The sequence below is a fragment of the Echeneis naucrates genome, chromosome 17 (assembly GCF_900963305.1).
Source record: "Echeneis naucrates chromosome 17, fEcheNa1.1, whole genome shotgun sequence".
In the NCBI taxonomy this organism is placed as follows: Eukaryota; Metazoa; Chordata; class Actinopteri; order Carangiformes; family Echeneidae; genus Echeneis; species Echeneis naucrates.
Window position 1 is genome coordinate 11,344,041 of NC_042527.1, and position 18,608 is coordinate 11,362,648.

Genomic DNA, 18,608 nt, shown 5'->3' on the forward strand with positions numbered 1-18,608 from the left:
CAAACAAGGTAAAGGAGCATAGCAAGAGGATTTAAGGCCAACCTTTCATTTGAGACGTCCTGAAAATCCTTGGGGGTGGGTGGGGGCAGTAAAAAAAACCCCCCAACACTTTCTATTACCTCAATACTATCACCCAGTACAGCACACTTTGAGGGGGGAAAAAAAAACAACCAAAAAAAAAAAAAACAAAAAACAAAAAAAAAACAAAACTTAAGTCAGGGTACATTTTCTACAATACAATCTAGCACACACAAAACTTCTCCATAAATTTTCCAAAGTTACAGAATTTTGTCTTCTTTGGAAGCATAGTCTATAAAGAACATCTTTGTTTGAACACAAACGATTAAGTGAACACACGTCAATGCGCACAGAAGTCCTTCGTCTGGGAAAGGATAAAGTCTGTGTTGGCAACCAGTGGACAAAAAACGACACAAAACAAAACAAAACAAAAAAAAACCCAAACAACCAACCAAAACAAAAGAAAACATTTTGCTGATTCTAAGTAGAGATCATTTAATATAAATGCTGAGCGAGTAGAATAAGAGGTGGCACGTTAATAGTGCTTTAGTATATTAATGTATGTATACATACTCATATGTATAAGTGAGTTGTGTACCTAAACAATAAATGTAGCAAGAAAGAAAACAGATGGTTTGAAGTGTGGTTGGGAAAAATAAGAAGGAAAAAAAAAAACAAAAAACCCCAAAAATCCACTATCATGGTGTGAACAAATTGAAGAGATGCCCATCAAACAACGCAGATGACAATGACAGACACAAGAACATTTGTGTCTTTTCTTAATCGACTCATCAGTTATCAGGGATTTGCCAAACTGTCAGTTTCTCAGTACCCCTCGTCTTACCAAGGGCTCACTCACTCTCAGCAGAGCTCTCAAATTATTGTCAATCATGTTGACTGTTTACAGAAGGCAAAGAGCTCCATGTGGAGCATCAACAGTAAACAATTTACATGATGGAGAAAGAGCAACAATAGTGGCAATGGTGGTGATAATGACATCCTGTTTTGTTGTATGAGGAGAAAAATGTGATTAATTCAACACAAGATTGTGCTACTTTCTAGGTCTGGGTAATATGACCCGCAGTATTTTTAGGTTATACTACAGTACATTATATACTTCGGTGTTTAGAAATCTAGTTTCATAAATGTTCAAAAAGTCATATCCTGTGATGCATAAAATCAAAACAGCATATTTCTATTCCCTGACAACTTTTTCTGTATTAAAACATTCAGTGTTTACTAGCAAGTGGTTTCTATTGGAAGAATTTTAAACATGCATACAAAAAAGGGGGATATCACAAATAATTAATTTTGACCCTAAACCAGAGACATTTAACCTTTAAGTCTGAAAAAACAGTGCCTGTGTGGCATGCGCAGGGCATCTGCTTGAGTTTCTCAGTGCCAGTATTAACAGCTTAGAGCGACCAATTTTTCTGTGTGTGCAATGCCCAGGAAAACTAGACAGGAAAAGCATCTGTCGACAGAGACATTGACATTGTTTACACACACAGCCACCCAGTTCACAATAGTCACTGCATCTAGACTCAATCTGAACATGACACAGATATAAAAACTACAGCTATGTGATCATAGCATAAATCCAATGAACGGTGTACATTATGTGGATTTTATGGATGAAACACAGAAGGTACCCCAATTCCTCTCTCTCTCTCTCCCTCCCTCCCTCCCTCCCTCCGAGTGTGTGTGTCTGTGATCACGCATGCGAGTCAAATCAGTGAAGTGACATAAGGCAGTGTGTTCTGATGCTGTAGGACTTCTGAACCAATTCTGGCTGGCTCCATCCTAATTCACAATTTCCCAACACAGATAAAACTTGCTTTGGCACTTCACGTTTTTTTTTTTTTTTTTTCCCTCGCTCCAGCTACAGAAATACAAATATCTCACCTACATCACACACACGCACTCAGGAAAGAGCCACAGGGTTAAATGCTAAAGTGTAATCCATATCCATGCCGATGTCAGAATGGCCTGACAATTTAAACTTGGATATTTTTCGTTTACTGAATCTCACATGGATAAAGATGTGATATATCATCTATATTAGATATATTGCCCACCCTTACCACTTACCAATGAAGGTGCTTAAATATATGTAGTACAATAATAAATGATCAATTTTATGGTTTATTTTTTTTTTCACACTTCAATAGCCAACAACTATTACCTCTTAGGTGTAAACATGATTTCCAATGTATTCTGTAGTTAAAAACACTACAAGGGCCAGTGACTTCTCTGAGAGGACAAATGACAAGTCTGGGCTTAAATCCAAATTCAGACATTTGAAGACAGAGAGAAAGGTACACACCCAGTTCAGCTAAAGGTGCCTTCACTCGGTAGGCTTTACCCTCCCCCAAAATCGTAATAACGTAAAGCAGGAAAAATAAAACAAATCAACAAAAACACACAAGGGAAGGCAACTTCATAGAAGTTAGGAGAACAAATGACAAGATAATCCCAATGGGGAGGCCTTTTGTGTGGCCAGAAGAGAAGCTCTGATGAGGGAAATCCTTACTAATTTCTTTATTCTGATGTTATCAAATCAAGTTGATACTCTCTTGACTCTTGCAGTGGACCAATCTACTCTCAAAGCAGATGGTGTGCAATGACTCCAGAATAGAACCAAAAATTAGCTGATTTTTGAGCATGCCATGAAATTTTTCACAACATACACAGCAAAGACTGAAAGCAGCTCTTGGGAGCAATGGCGCAAGGTATTGTAACCAAACCACATCAGGCCATATCATAACCCAGAGAAGCACTATTGAGTTCCCTTATCGAAAACTTGTGGAAAGCGCCATATCAAAAAGACTTGTTGCAATCTTTAAAACAGAATGCTTCAGTTAAATAAAGAATATATTGTTTACAAGTATGAAACAATGAAATGATAAGCTCATAAAATGCATATATAAAAAAAAAAAAAAAAAAATCATACTTCACGTGGCAGGTGAGGAAGTGCGAGTGGTGCAAAAATGATGTCTAAAACATCTCTGTTTGGCTGAATACTGCTGGAACAATTCTGCTTTTTCCCTCGTCAGACCATCTACATCTGGGCAACCAAATTTTATTTTTAATTTTTTTTTTAATACGATTCTGGGGGTGAGTACCAAGCGAAACACCTCAGCTGTTACGACACCTTCACACATCAGATTGTACAAAGAGCAGTTCCTCAGTGAGGCAATGGTGCTTAATCAGCTCCTCTGTAGCTAACCGTTCATTTATGTGTATAGAAAGACAACTAAACAAAAATCGAACCCTTGCGTGGAATAAGTCAATCAAATGTTGACTATGACTAAATTATTAAGAGTGGAATCTATCCATTTTAGATGAAGTTACCATTACACTGTCAACATCACCACCATTTCCTCTTCCTGGTATAACTATTGTGAGCCTTGTTTATCAATAACCCCATTACAAAAATAAACAAACAAACAAACAAAAAAAGAACGCACACAAGAAATGTTATCATGTGCCCTGGTTTCCAGGCAAGAAAGGTCATTAAAAAAAGCTCATTCACAGAACAAAAAGAAAGAAAATTCATATCACGGCAGATACTGCTCATCTTCTAAATAGAATGGGTGTATGTGTGCCTGTGCATGCTTTTCAATCGAGCATCTTAAGAGTGTGTGTGTGTGTGTGTGTGTGTGTGTGTGTGTGTGTGTGTGTGTGTGTGTGTGTGTGTGTACTGCTTAAGAGCAGGAATGGACAACACCATTCTTCTGCATCTCTGAACCAGTGGCACCTGGATCAGAACACAGGCTCAACGCCGATGTCTTATTGGTCAGTGACAGCATGGACCCGCCCACTGCACTTTCTTGCAGACTGTTGGAGCCATTTGACACCTCCCTGAAAGGGGGACAAGGCACCCAAGTGATGAGCAGAAAATGGCAGTCTTATTATTGGAACTTGTAATGACTTTGTGTTTATTTACCCAAGAGCCAGGGTGATTTCTTCAAGCTGAGTCTTGTGCTCTGGTTGTCCATTCTCTGCAGGTTTCATCTTGTACTGAACATCAAGCACTACTTGGTTTTCCTGGTGTGGAAATGGAGGAAATATGCTGAGTTACTGTTATAAAAGGCTAGAAGGCTGAATTGGTTCTTACAGAAAACAATACACTTGTTTTGCCAGCATGCATAGTGCCATCTCTTACCAGAGCCATTTCACGGGTTCTCTTCCCGATCTCTCTCTCCACATGGTGGAGCTCCAAGCTTAGCTGCTCGCTGGAGACAGCTGTTGCACTTGCTCCCCCTGCTGGCCACTTGGGCTGTTGCTGCTGGGTTGCTGCTGCAGCTGCCGCCTGGCCCTGACTGGGCTGCACAGGCTGACCTGCCAATGCACTGGCCTCTCTCTGCAGGAGTAAAGAATTACTGGCAGCCTGTAAAAATGAAACAGAGAGTGAGGGGGATGGGTGTACGATTAAAGCAACTATGGCAATCATCAAAATAGATAGCATAAAATAGAAAACATTTTTCTTTGGGTGTTTCAGTATTGGCTATCTTTCAATACTGACAATGGTTTTATTCTTTGCTAAAATTATAGAAAATGAGAGCAGCACTAAGATCAAGAAAAGAAAAATGCCAACATTCACAGTACAATAGTCCTGCGGCACTATATTTGCATTAAAGATGGGCTAATGTTCTGGTTTAAATACATTATGCATTTTTTTAAATGTGGGTATTTAAAAAAATTTTGAAATGAAGAATTGATCCAGTCATTTTCTGTATTTTGCAAGCCTTTGCAGGTCCAATTATCATACACACCTCCATGCTGTGCATCTGGGTCTGTTGGGTGATCTGCTGGTTGACCTGCTGCAGCTCAATTTTTAACTGCTCTCTGTCTTGAGCTGCCATTGGTAGGCTGTGAATTTGACACACATTGAGAAATTTGCATAACTGCTTAGTTCACTTTTAAAACTTGTACTTCTGATATTTTCCTAGAGTAAAAAGACAAAAGGAAACGCAAACCCAGGCCTCACCGCTCGCTGAAGTGTCCCTGAGAGGAGATGGCAGTCTGGTGGGAGTGGTATGAGGTTCCACCCCATCCTCCATGGCTTCCATATGTGTATTCTGCTGTGGCAAGAGGGCAAAAATCAGACGTTTTCATGTCAAACATGGAATAGTCAGTTTGAACAAAAACAATAAAAAAAATTTTTTATTGAGTATATAAATATCATGTTATCACTCTTTTAGTCTGAAAATTTGAAGAAATCACTTCGATAAAAACATGACAGAGAATAATCTCTCAATGTGAAAATTTTAGACCACTCATGAATAAAATTAAGTCTTGCCAATGCAAGCAATATCCCACTCTACCTGAACATATAGTTAGGAATGCAGGAAGACAAATACCTCTGTGTCAGCTGGATTCCAGAAATTATATGGGGATTAGAGCACTGCACAGGCTGCATTTTTCTAACTGAACTGGAGCCAAGCCAGAGAGTGTAGTAATGATCAACTTGAGCCTGGCACTGGTACTGGTGGAGCACCAAGTTTGTTTCTCTGTCCAGCAGAGAAAACGTTCTGCTTTCCAATATGTCAAAGCAGGTTTCAATATTTGTTCATGACTTTGATGAAAAAAATGGGGCAGAACTATCCTGGCAATCAGCTAGACTTCTATTTTTACTTCTATTTATTTGATGGCAGCAAATAACAATAATGTTAAGTTGATTATGTTAATAACCCACTAGCTGCTATTCTGTCCAACTCACTATTCTAACTGAGCAATGAATGAAAGTCATGCTTTCATTTTTGGATGAGGCTCAAAATTGACGTGAACATGGTTTCTTACCTGGCATGGCCATATGTTTAGAGTTTTGGTTCTGGGGAGTGGAGGCCATAGCCTGCACTGGGCCAGTGGTCTGGTAGCCTGTCTTTGAGGTGCGGGAGATGGCACCAAAGCGTGAAACAGTGGGCTGAGGGCCAAATGGGATAATGGGGTCATCGTCCTTGACTTCCGCACCCCTCCGAGGAGCTTCCAGCGATGGTTCCCTCAGGCCTTTCGCCTCTGCATTCTGAAAAACAAGAGGGAGAGGAAAGGGTAAAGATAAAGAGAAGAGGTTTAGTGCATTATTGTATGATGAGATCTAAATATGGTGCATAAGCACCATCTTTTCAAACTATATACACTATGGTTATAGAAACATGTTTTTTGTTTGTGAAATGAAGATAAACAATGAACAAAAAGGATACTAATCTTGTTAAAAAAAAAAAAAAAAACAATGATTAAAGCTATACATATTGTTTGACTGAAATTGGACTGCAATGTCTTGTCATCGTAGCCAGAATCATAAAGTATGACAACATTTTCTTTGCCTTATTGTCTACACAGGATATACTGAATATGGCTATAAAGTTATCCATCTGAACTCACCATCATCTCCATGGTAGCAGGAACCATACTATCTTTGGGTTTGGCATCCTTTGTGCCAATGTAGGAGCCAATGGTTTCACAGGACCATGGAGAGTATTGCAGCGTAAAGTCATGCTCTCTGCATTTCACATTGGTTTTGGAGTTCTCCTCGCCATACTGTAAACACAAAATATTTAGAGAAAAAGTGCTGTTACCAGTAAAGATGTGCATACACAGGCAAGCAGTACTTCTTTCTACATCTTAAATCATCGAGTCCTTTCTCAGATCTAACAATTTAATGCTCCATTCCGGACCAGCCTTAATAACATAAAATTGACTCTGTGCTAACCTCAGGAGGGTAGTCACTCGGGAAGGTATGAGATAGAGTGGGAGAGGCAGCAAATGGCGGAGGGGAGATGACCTTCCTTTCCTCCAGCTGGGATAACAGCTCCTGTCTGCGTCGGTGCAGATAGTCCAGGCTGGGCTGAGGACCACTATATGAAGGGCCCTGAGACACACAGAAATGTTGGTTAGTGCTTTGTATTTACCATAACATTAGAATGAGGTAAAGAAAAACAATTAAAATTAAAATCACTCTAAAATATACTAACCCTGCCATAAACCCTCATGGGTGGAGCCTGAGGACCTTGCTGATAGTAGCCATCTGGGGGGTATCTATCCCGAGCACTGGGCTCCTGATGGTACAGTGAGTTAGCCTGCGCTGCTGATGGTGGGGGAACATCCAAAGGTGCAGGACTCATTCTGACCAGTGTATCCCTCTGAGATGGGTAAGGCTGTGGGGGAGGTGGTGTGTAGGTCCCATGGCGACCTCGGTCATAGTGGGAAGGGTGTGGGTAGGAGAAGGTTGGGCCAGAGTGAGGGGCCTGGTACGGGCGCTCTGGAGGGCCATAACTTGGGTAGGAGTCCTGGTAAGGGGGTGCTGATTCATTGGGGGGAGGAGCATTTCGGATGTAATCCCGAGGAACATACTGCGGTGGCTGCTGATAGGGGTACCCTGAGAAATAAAATGCACACTTAACACTACCATTTTAATTTATTTAAAATAAAAATACATATACAGGTCCCAACAAATATACAGGTGTCACATACAATTACTCAATTTCCTAAACCCTTACCTGTAGCATACTGTGGATGCTCATACTGAGAAGCTGAAGGTGGTGGGCGAGTATCATAGCACATCTCAGTGAGCTGTGGCTGTGGGTACACTGGAGAGCTTCTAGGTACCACAGGCATGTGCTTCACACCAGACAGGTGGTCAGCTGGCATCCTTGGGTGGCCCATTGCATGAGGTGGCAAAGGCATACCGGGTTTCGGCACAGAGTCAAGGCTACAGGGAAGAGTTTCAGATCATGATTAAACGTTAAATATGATCAATGCTACATATCAGACGGTCCTTCTAAAATAAACTGTTTTAGGCCATTTTATTCAATTCCATGAATCATTAGAGAGAAGAAATATATTGTAACGACTTGGGATCAATCAGAATAAAAATCTGTGGACTTGTTGGCACACTGGGCTTGTTCTTAAGCTGCCAACTACAATAAAGTAGAAAGAATAGTGAGTACTTTTACTCACACATCAGGTGGTGATCCGGGGGCACTGGGACTTCCTCCATCCATTTTGACAGGTTTACGCAACAGTTCGTATGGAACTGTTTCTGTGCCACGTGCAATGAGCTGGGGCAAAGAGGGTGCAACACTGCCGTTTGGGAGAGGCGAAGGCTTCCGGGTCACTGCTACATCAAGAGGAAGGCCCTCATCCGACATGAGCCCTCCTGGGCCAGGGAGGCGAGCTGCCAGACGCTTGTTCATTTTTCGATACCTGACAAGCACAGGACAAATGTACAAGTATTATTAAGAAATTCTCTGGTGCTTGTGAATAAAGAGAGAAGGGGTCTCAAATTATACAGTTTAAATATTTAATAAAATGTTCATGTTGATCTTTATCACACTCACTTCTCCAGTTCTTCCTGAGAATGAGCAAAGGTGCAACTGGCTCCACGTGGACAGCCTCCTTTCAGCTTCATGTCACGACACATGTATGTCTTGTACTTGCTGTGTTGAGGAGGCTAAAGAGAGACATTTGGGTGTTAGCAGAAACAGAGACGCATTCAACCTTTTGTGTCATGGTAAAATATCATTTATGGAACTAGTAATAATGTGTCATTAGCATTAAAATTGAGGATGACACTGCCGAATTGTCACAACATTAATTCCCAAACACCTCAGAGTTAAGTGAGTAATTGAGCATGATGTTCGAGCACCAATCGCTACCATAACAAGCCTTTGGAAATAATGGCCAAATGGACAGTAGTACAGCTCTTTTCGGGTTCAAATAGAGAAACTGACTTGTTGAGGATCAGCTCCTTTCTTGCTGTGGTTCTGGATGAAGTCCACCAGGCCATGCACAACCGTCTTCACTGCAACCAACCCCTTCTCAAGCTGCTCCCATGTAGGGGGTGGTGCATCTGGATGAATGTTGAGAGAGAGAGAAAAAACATTTAATATGACTACTCAAAGGTTTGCACATAGAAATATTTTAAATTCTGTACACAGGGTGCAATGTCTTGGGAAAATCTGTTTCTTACCAGGACTGGGATCAATGTTGGCCAGTAGTTCAAGGTGGGGCCGCAGCCGGTTGAGATTAGCTGGGTCACCAGTCCTCTGCAATGCAATCGTCAACTCCTGGACACTCTGGGCAAAAGACGCTGGGGTCTGCAGCTATGCCAGATGCAGAAAGATGAAAAGTTAGTGTTTTGGTAGATTCATGAATAACAGTTTTTTTTGTATATAGTGAAGGAGCAGTCTTTGGTACACACAGTAGAATACATCGGTCATTATTTGTAAAATATGTACCATATGTACAAAAACCAAAACATTTACTTTCCTCACACACCTTATCTATGATCGACTGCATGTGTGACTTGTGAGATTGATCTCCATATAAGAGAGAAGACCATTGGTCGGGTGCGATGCGCAGCCCTCCCTCCATAGCAATCTGAACAATCTGAGAGTCATGCTCCCGTCGTAGTGCCTCGTAAGTACGAAACTCCTCCTTCAACTGCATCAGAGAGGAATCTTCATCGCGTTTGGTCACCTGGACAGCCAGAGAATAAGTAGGTGGTTACATTTCTAATTTCCTCCAGTCTGATTTTGCTTCAAATATATCAATTTTTACATTGTATACTCATTAAAGCTTAAAAAGAGAGGAAATAAAACCATTTTTAAAGTACAGATATTTCTGCATAATTGGGGTATCTCTGACAATGAGGCAAATGTGTCTACTAGGGCGCAACATAATGTGACCAAAAGCACCAAACTAGCAAATATTTTCACTAGCTCTCAGACATACGTACCTTGAAGCAGGAGGCCCTGTAGAGAAGCTGTACCACATGGCCTATGCTAGTTTTAGAGGCCTGTGGGAAACGTGGCTCAAGCCTCTGGACAACAAAGAGAACTAACACCTTTCTGGAAAGAGCAGAGCCATCTTCTAGCGCGAGAAGAACCAACTTTAGAGCTTCCTCCTGCATGGCTGGGGGAGAATAAACAAATAAAAGTCATGAAGAGCTGTTGACTGCCTAAAAGCCCAAGAGGCCAGAACTTACTAAGAGAATATGGACTGCATTTAGCCTTGTTTCACTCAGTTACAGGAAAACATATTTACCTGGGCCAAGAAATTGACATCCTCGTGCACGGACAGCAGCCCATAGATTGGAGGATAGCTGCTGTGGATTCTGGTGCTGCAGGATCAGTTCAGTGACAGTTCGCTCACCCAGAGAACGGGCAGCTCTCATGGCTCTAACGCGGCCCTCCTCTTCCACCAGCTGGCAGTGGACCAGAGTTACAAGTTTCCTCTGCATGGGTCGACTCAACATGCTCTGGGCTGTGCTGCTCAAACCCACACCTGGTTCGTGATTAGATAAAACCTTTGGTTGATCAAGGGACTAAATATAGAAACATCTATTACATGCATCAGTGGTGGAAAACCAATTACAAAAAACAGCTTGTCAGTTTAAAGTCACACTACAACACAAACACAAAAGAAAACCTCAATTAAAAGCCCCCCCCAAAAAAAAAAAAAAAAAAAAAAAACACCTCATGCTTCTCAAAATTTGGGCTGAGAAAAATTCCTTATTTGTTTCAAGAAGAACTTTGTAACGTCAACATTTACAAGCATCATATTGCATTTTTAACCATTAACATAGCCAATGATCAAAGTAATTCCTTAAAGTTACACATCCAATGCTCATACTATATTTACACCATATAAACAAAATAAATAAAAAGGTACATCTTTCCAGCGACATTGATATCACACTCCAATACTTTTTAAGCATCTTGTAACTTTTTTTTTTTTTAAATCAATAAACATACCATAATGCATTACTTTTAAAGCTGCCATATCATACCCCTGTAACTATATTTAGAAGAACAATTTAACACAAATAGCCAGGAGAAAAGGAAGTTCTGCTTTTCCTTTTTTTAATGACATGCCACTGTTTAACAGACAGAAAAATGGCAAGACTGCAACTCAAACAAGCTGACACAAACTTTTAACAATATTCTTCAATTTATAATTAGACATCAAATATATAGCTTCCTTACTTCTCCAAAAATATGTTTACTCAAATTACATGAGTATTACAATAATATATGATAAAACTATATAAATATCAGTATTTATTCAACTTCTGATTATATTCTTCTATTTGTAAGTGATGTGTTGAACCGAGAAAAATCTATTTAACAGCATGTGATGTTATATATAAATTTATAAGAGGGAACTTTCAGACAGCTAAAAAACATTGGTCTGATTGGAAATTACAAGCATGACTGCTGTTACCTCCCTTTTTGTTTTTTCCAGCATGACATTAACATTCTGAAAAACAAACTCAAACATTATTTTTGAAAAAGGAACCAGGTCACGTCAGTAGCAGTCACCTAGCAACAGGCTTCTCATATCTGAATCTATTAGAAGTCCAAGTTTACTTTTTATTTTTACTTTTCCCAAGTTGAAAATGGCCTCCATAACAGAAATGTTAAGGCTACAAGAGTGTAAATGAATCATAATAAACGTGTAAAGTCAAAAGAGATTTCTTGTGTATTTAGGTACCTCGAGTGTTGCTGAGGGGCTTGAGGTAGAGGGCCAGCTCCTCCACACACTGCCTGGCCTCCTCATAATGCTGTGAGTCCTCTGGACTGGTAATCAAGGCAACTGGCTGAGCCTTAGGAACCTGTGGTAGAAGACAGTGCGGGAAGCTTTGACTACAATTGTGGCACAACAAAGTATGGTTGTGTGTAATGGAACACACCCACATTTTTTCTATTATCCTATATATTAGCTGAAGAACAATCCTCCTTTATATTGTTCATAGGATGAACAAAACTGCTGAGCTGTTTTTTAGAAACCAATTTCTATCTCATCAGAGAACTAAAATGCGTTTTCTCAGGGCCTCGATGAATTTTTTCATCCTTTTCCCTCTCTCTTGTTGTGTTTTTGTGGTTTGTTGAACTGCATTTATCTTGGCTGACAACGCAACTATCAAAACTAACTGTACCATCCCCACTTTAGACTGTTTAATGCAATTCAGGCAGCAGACAGTGCTTCAATTTCATGCTTTCTTCCTTTTTTACTTCCTCCTATTTATATCCTATGGGTAATTTTTTACTCCCCATTCCCGAATGAACACAAACATACCTATAAACCTACTAAGACACAAGACAGACAATAGTCATAATAGACATGCTAACCATGGAGATGCAGAAGTGTTGGAAACCTGGCTGACAAAACCAAAACACCATTAGCTGTGCTTCAACCTGTTTGTCAAATACTGACTGAGAAATATATAACTTTATCGAGTGCACTCAGGAAACCAAAAGAATTTAAGAAATTGCTCAATGACTCCAGTGTGACTCAGGAAAGGAATCTCCAAGCTGGCTGCAAATCATGTAATAGCCTGTGCATGGTGTTCTAATACTGTAATTGTCTAATAATACAGTATCTCAATGCTGTATCACTAATATAGGCATCTTTTACTAGACGTGAAAATACATCTTAAGGCTGTTATTAATCATTAATATGAAATGCCAAGCATGTGTAGAAATAACCAGAAATGTGTCTTACCTGGCCTCCCACCAGCTGCAACAGGGCTGTGTTGACAGGTAGCTGCTCAATATCTGTGCTGATGGCTGTCTGGTCAAAAGGACAGGCCTTACGGTGCAACTTGTTCAGGCACATCTTGCAGACAGTGTGTCCACAGCCCAAACTGATGGGCCTACGAACAGTCTCCTCAAATGTCTGTGTGCAGATTGGGCACAGCAGGAACTCTGTCCATTGTGGTGCTTGCACTGGCATGGTTATATGTTGATGGGAAGAGTGTGTGTAAATATACGTAACTTTTACACAGAAGGAAAAAAATATAATAATAATAATATAATATATGGAAGATTCCACTGGAATCAAGATTTTTTTCTTTCGAACTCAATCGTTCTTAAATGTCCTCACACATTGTGGATTTTGGCTCACATCGCGCGATGAATACTGTGAAGAAGAAAAAAAAAGTCGCTGTTAGTTGAATTTGTTAGTCCACTTTCAAAAAACTGCCTGCAAGACACGATATGGCCTTACATGCCAATTGTTCTTAAATTTCAGCGGTATAGAAACGAGGCTACGTTGTAAATCATGGATGTGTTTTGGTATGAGATCATCTTTGTTTGAGAAGTGCTCAGAACACACTGAGATGGCAAAAGCAGGTTTCCGGATGATAATGCCGATACTGGTATAAAATCAAACATGACTAATTTACTAACTAGATTTTACTTGGCTTCGGCTAAGCGCATTGTTTACCCGTAACGCAAAACCAATGAAAAGGAAATGAGACGTGACAACACGGAATCTTCCTTTGGTAGTGACAAAACGAAAGACGGACAAGAATCAAAACAACTGCTATCTGGCCTAGTTAGAGGAGCTGGTGAACACTATGACTATGGACAAAGGGTCCTGAACAGGCTAACAACCAAGTCCTCCTTCGCTAACTTGTTATGCAGCTAACGGTTGCTAACAGAGTTCGGCAACATTATATTACATTTTGACAAAACGAAAACAAATTTAACTCATCTTTTCCGCGATGGGGGCATCTAACGTGAACATAACAGTGTAAATGTCGAAGTTTACACCCGCTAATGATTGCAATGTTGCGAGCTCAGCTGGCTGATTGTACATAACGTTAGCTTACTTTTAGCAAGCTAAGCTATGGGTGGCTAGGTTTGCTAGGCTGGCTAGCGAGGAAACGTAATTTGTTTAACACAAATAACAAACTGATCCGACACCCTATCGTCGGTTTGTAATGACATCGTCGTTATTCGGAATATTGTCGTGACTATGAATCGGTCACAATACCAAAAACAGTACTTTCATTCTCGTAAATTAGTCAAGAAAATTATATCTTGAGGTGAGCCACAGTGACACTGGAGAGTGGAGCCGCTTGACTTGAAAACTACGAGATTATGTAACGCCAGCAACCGAAAGTCCAGAGCAATCCAACTGCTTTAAAATGTATTTATTTAGGCGCGGACGCGCTAATTCCAGCACGATTTCTGACTAAATATCCAGTATGATGGTTGGATGGCGTTTTTGGTAACAATGCGAAAAGCAGCTAACACAAATACTCCTGAAGGCTAACAGGCTAGCGAAGAAATACTCCTCCCTGTGGCAGCACGTAGCTTGTTAGCTAGCTGCCTATCGTGTTAGCAACAACTAACCATACTATGCGTCATTAATTTAACTAAAACAAGACGTGCAACTTCAAATTTTTTCTTCCATTGGGATATAAACATCATCGCTGCCGGATGTACTCACTCATTCCAAAAGACTCGGAAGATTTTCATCCATTTTCAGAAAATCGTTGCGATATTTTCTTGCCATGTCGACTGTGCAGCTTAGCTGCTGCCGAGGTTTGGGGAGGGTGTCAACTCGACAACAGACTCGCTAGCCGGTTACAGCTAGCTGGGGGAAAGACGTGTGTGTGTGTGTGTGTGTGTGTGTGTGTGCGTGTGCGCGCGTGCGTGTGCGTGTGTGAGTGTGCATGTGTGTGTGGGTGCGTACAGGCCAACGGCGCCATCTGCTGTCGCCGAAGCACACACACAGCAACAACACAAAACTGAGCAGCATCTGCCTAAATCTGATCACATCTGGGGACTGTGGTAACTGGCAGGACGTTGTCCCAGTTAGACTCCATTTGTGTGTGTGTGTGTGTGTGTGCGTTGGGTAGCTGAGGTAGAGAGAGAGAGAGGTGGGATGAATTTAGACTGAGGGAGGGATCAGCTGTGTTGACAAATAAGAATTAGTCGGTTACGATGCAAGATTTGACTTGAATTCTTTAAAATAATAATAATAATAATAATAATAATAAACATCAACGTCTATTATCTACCTCTATTACCGGAAACAACAAACATTTTACACTGTGGATGACTCAATTAGACTGAAGCCCATTGAGAGGTGTGAGTTTCCTTTATTTCTCCTTATTTCCATTGGCTCATTACTCGCTACTTACGCAACAGGGAGCTTCACTCGGCAGCGGGTTCGCGAGGCAAGGACGAAATTAAAGCAGGCATTTTTTTTATTCCATTTTTGTCTAATCCCTCTGATTTCTGAAGGGATTACCGGACCGATAACGACTGAGAGACCGCCGGCTGGCCCTCTGAGGGAGCAGGGAGCTGATGTAGGCAGCCGGTGGAAGCGGAACATCAGGGTCGGGACAAGTCCCTGAAGTGAGAAACCTTACTTGGTTTTTATTTTTCCCTCAACCGAAGGGGAAACTTGCCCCATCTTCTCTCATATTCCTGCCAACCGACCTGAGGATGCGCGCTGTGACTGCTCACCGGCTGGCGCGTGCATCGGTGTGGATAGTAACTTAAATTTTGTGCAGAGAAACTGCAATTTGTGGCAACTCTGTCACGATGATCGACGCTAAAATTGGCATTTAAAGGACGCCATCTTCACTGAACAGTCCACCTGCCCAGGTACGCTATTCATTGAGTCTATTGGTTTAAGTCCTTTTGCATAACCAAGTATGATGTTAAGTGTAAATGTTCTATCAGGCTAATTTTGTTAATTACATTAATTGTGTTGTTACGTGGTCTTTAACAAGGTATTTTGCATATCTACAACAGCCCTCGTAAGATATAAACAAATTTTGAGGTTGAATATCAGATAAGTATTTTTTCTGTGCATGTTTATTGAATAGATGACCGATTAATGGTTAACGCTTTGTTTCATTCGTTATTTTTTGAATTTGCTTGACAAAATGTGTAATGTTGTTTATCGGAGTAGGGGCTCTGTTGCAGGCAGCAGTTGCTTATTCTCATTCTAAAGGATTATCCTGTGCGCTGCAAAGTAATCAGTGGAAACGTCAACGTGACTGAATCCACATTACATATCTCTTCACTAGGCAGATCAGATAGAAAGTAGCTGGCGACAGATGTAAGAGACAGGGTTTTATTTCTGTTCATGCAAAGAAAAATTGTGATTTACAGGATCCATCTGGACCTCCTTGCACATGATCAGCCAATGGAGGAAGAGAATGTGGTTGAAGATGTCCAAGCAAAATCCAGTTCCCCCATTCCCGCTGGGCTCCCCATTAACTGGGGTCTCATCACAGGTCCTGTTCCTGAGCCTGTTTTCCCTGCACCATCTTTGAGCAGGGAACTTCCTCCTCCTCAGAGTTCAGCTGTTCACGCACTGCAGACCAAGGTGAAGTCACTTACCCAGAGAAAGACCAGAGGGAGAGACAGAGAGAAGGACAGAGACAGGTTGGACACAGAGGTTCTGGGGAGCAGTCCCACTGGGCGGCTGTCATCAGAAGTCTTTTTGAGACAGAGAGCAAGAGGAAAGAGTCTGGTATCTCTGCCACCTCCCCCCTGGAGAGTTGGCACTGCAAAAGATTTGAGCAGCAGTGATGACGAGGAGGAAGTAGAAGTTCAAGTCAGGTTGGAGATCCATAGCCCTCCGACTCAGACACAAGGGCAGGTGTTCCAGGTGGGTGAGGCAGCTGAAGAGGAAAGGCCGGGAAAAAATGAAGGCCAAGTCAGTTTTGTGACAGGCCAGTCTTGTGGGATCAGGGAGAGTACCGTTTTAGAGAGTCTTTTGGCTGAGACCTCAAGCCATACTAAGGCTGAGCCATCTCTTCCTCCCCCATTACCTGTGTTCTACTGCTCTCCCACCACCGCTGCGCCCACATTAACTTCTTCCTCTACATCTACCACATCAACCAGACACTGGACACCACCCAAGGGCTTCTGGAGAGTAGCACGCCCAGAAACATTGCTTTTAAATGGTGTTCCTCACAACGTACCCGCATTACCTTTGAAGGACTATACTCAGACAGAAACACAGACAGAGCCTCGGAATAAGTCGAAAACGGCTGAGATGGCTGCCAGCAGCGATGCAGGAAGCGAGGTGCTCGACAGCAATGCATCCTCAGGATTGAAGCAATCTGACAGTGTGGAGTGCTTCCTGGACGGATGTGAGCAGAAGGAGACAGATGCTGATGACCCAACCAAAGGACTGTGCAGCTCAGACAGCTGGGAGAGCGTGTCTTCACAAAGTGGTGTGCTCTCAGCAGATGAGAAGCTAAAGGTGAAACAGAGGGCTTATGCCAAGTTAAGGGAAAGACAAAACTACAGGGAGGAAAGAGAGCAGAGTGAAGGAGAAAGTGACAGCTGTCATGGAGACGCAACATGCGAAGTTGATAGTAAAGGTAAGTCTCAACGACATGTAATCAAAATCAAATGTAGTGTCACAAAAACAAAATTTGTAAGAAGTGTGCTACGGATCAGCTTGGAACCAAGAAAAAGACAAGGGCTTGATTCATAAAAAAAATGGTTTTATTACCTCTATGAAAATAAGTTTTTGTTTGTCAGTATGAAAAACTATTATTATGAAATCTCTCTCTCTCTCTTTCTGTAGTCTGGTGCATATTGTTTGACCTTTTTTTGGGGGGGACATAACACTTCCTTTGTAATAATTGGCAATTTTCCAAATCTCGTTAGTCACATATTTCTAATCTGCAATTCACTTTTGCTCTATGAGATGCCAAAACTTTGAAGCTAGACATTTCAAAATAGCTCAAAATGTAGAATCTTACATTTTTAATGGGACGATATGGTTTTTGGCAGAAGTCTGCTCTCCCTGACTGCTCCTCCGGTGCAGTTGTTACTTTGGTGATGGTATTAAAATGAGTTATGTGACATAATGTTGTAAAGCCTCTGACCATGAAATGAAAATCCTAACTTGGCAGGCTTTATTCTATTATATACTGAATCTATTAAATGTAATTTTAGTTATGACTGCAGAAAATTACCCAAGAAACAAGTAAAAGCTCCCTAATGCCCTGATATACTTTAGGCAACATGATCAATCAGACCATGGTGGTTTTACTTTTCTCTGTAACTTGTTGATGGCTGTCATAAAGTACACACTCCTGCCTTGGCACTTTGAGGTGAGAGAAAGGTCTCCACCGTGCCTCATCAGTGGCATCCTTCACTCAACTACTTTGTGGCACTATTAAATTATGAACATTTTGTCCACATTGCTCAGATTGCTCTCCAGCTTTTCCAGCTATTCGTAGTACTGAATGCAAGTCTACCATTATGGTGTGTAGAAATACACTATGCAACCCGACTCATTCCCAGTGTTGAGCAGATGTCAGATGTGCAGATGTGCACGAGGGTGTTACTATTATTAGTGGTCAGAGCCACTGGGGAAGTGTCCCAGGTTTTGTATCTCCATGTACTGTTGGATGTCTTTGTGTGACAGAGTATATTGTTTTGTATCTGTAAATTGTTGTATGCCTGTTGTGTTTGTTTGTGTGTGTGATATATGTGTGTGTGTGCGTATTTGTGTATTTAGACCAGACAGAGGCTCAGTACAAGACATAATGGCAAATCCATGATGATCAGGTGATTTCCCCCCCATGTCTCTGGGAAAGCTGTTGTTATCTGCCTCTCAGTGGTTGCATAACCAATTTATCTATTGTATTTTTTTATTTTTTTGGATTAATGTTAAGAATTGGTCAGGCGTATCCTGACACTGAAGCTAATGATATGAAGGTTCATGAAAATCCTTATGATCATATTAAGTGCCAGTTATTCTAATACCCACATATCCCTTCAGGGCATGTTATCATTGACTGTTATTTTGAG

The 18,608-nt window shown here is 41.2% G+C and overlaps 1 protein-coding gene across 2 annotated transcripts; it reads right to left on the reverse strand.

Moving 5' to 3' along the window:
* Nucleotides 1–1,860: 1,860 nt before the first annotated feature.
* Nucleotides 1,861–12,759, reverse strand: rc3h1b (ring finger and CCCH-type domains 1b). 2 transcript variants are annotated; one of them, XM_029524015.1, is made up of 19 exons: nucleotides 12,529–12,759; nucleotides 11,518–11,638; nucleotides 10,069–10,308; nucleotides 9,761–9,936; nucleotides 9,301–9,501; nucleotides 8,993–9,125; nucleotides 8,754–8,872; nucleotides 8,361–8,473; nucleotides 7,981–8,226; nucleotides 7,521–7,732; nucleotides 6,996–7,399; nucleotides 6,734–6,892; nucleotides 6,406–6,561; nucleotides 5,824–6,046; nucleotides 5,012–5,102; nucleotides 4,797–4,893; nucleotides 4,187–4,411; nucleotides 3,968–4,068; nucleotides 1,861–3,882 (listed from the first exon to the last, which is right to left on the reverse strand). In XM_029524015.1, exons 1-19 carry the CDS (start codon nucleotides 12,757–12,759, stop codon nucleotides 3,726–3,728), a joined length of 3,405 nt encoding a protein of 1,134 aa, XP_029379875.1. In that variant the 3' UTR covers nucleotides 1,861–3,725. The 2 variants fall into 2 exon arrangements, with proteins under 2 accessions (XP_029379875.1, XP_029379874.1); XM_029524014.1 differs by having other exon boundaries at nucleotides 3,726–3,882; nucleotides 5,012–5,105.
* Between the last annotated feature and the right edge of the window lie 5,849 nt (nucleotides 12,760–18,608).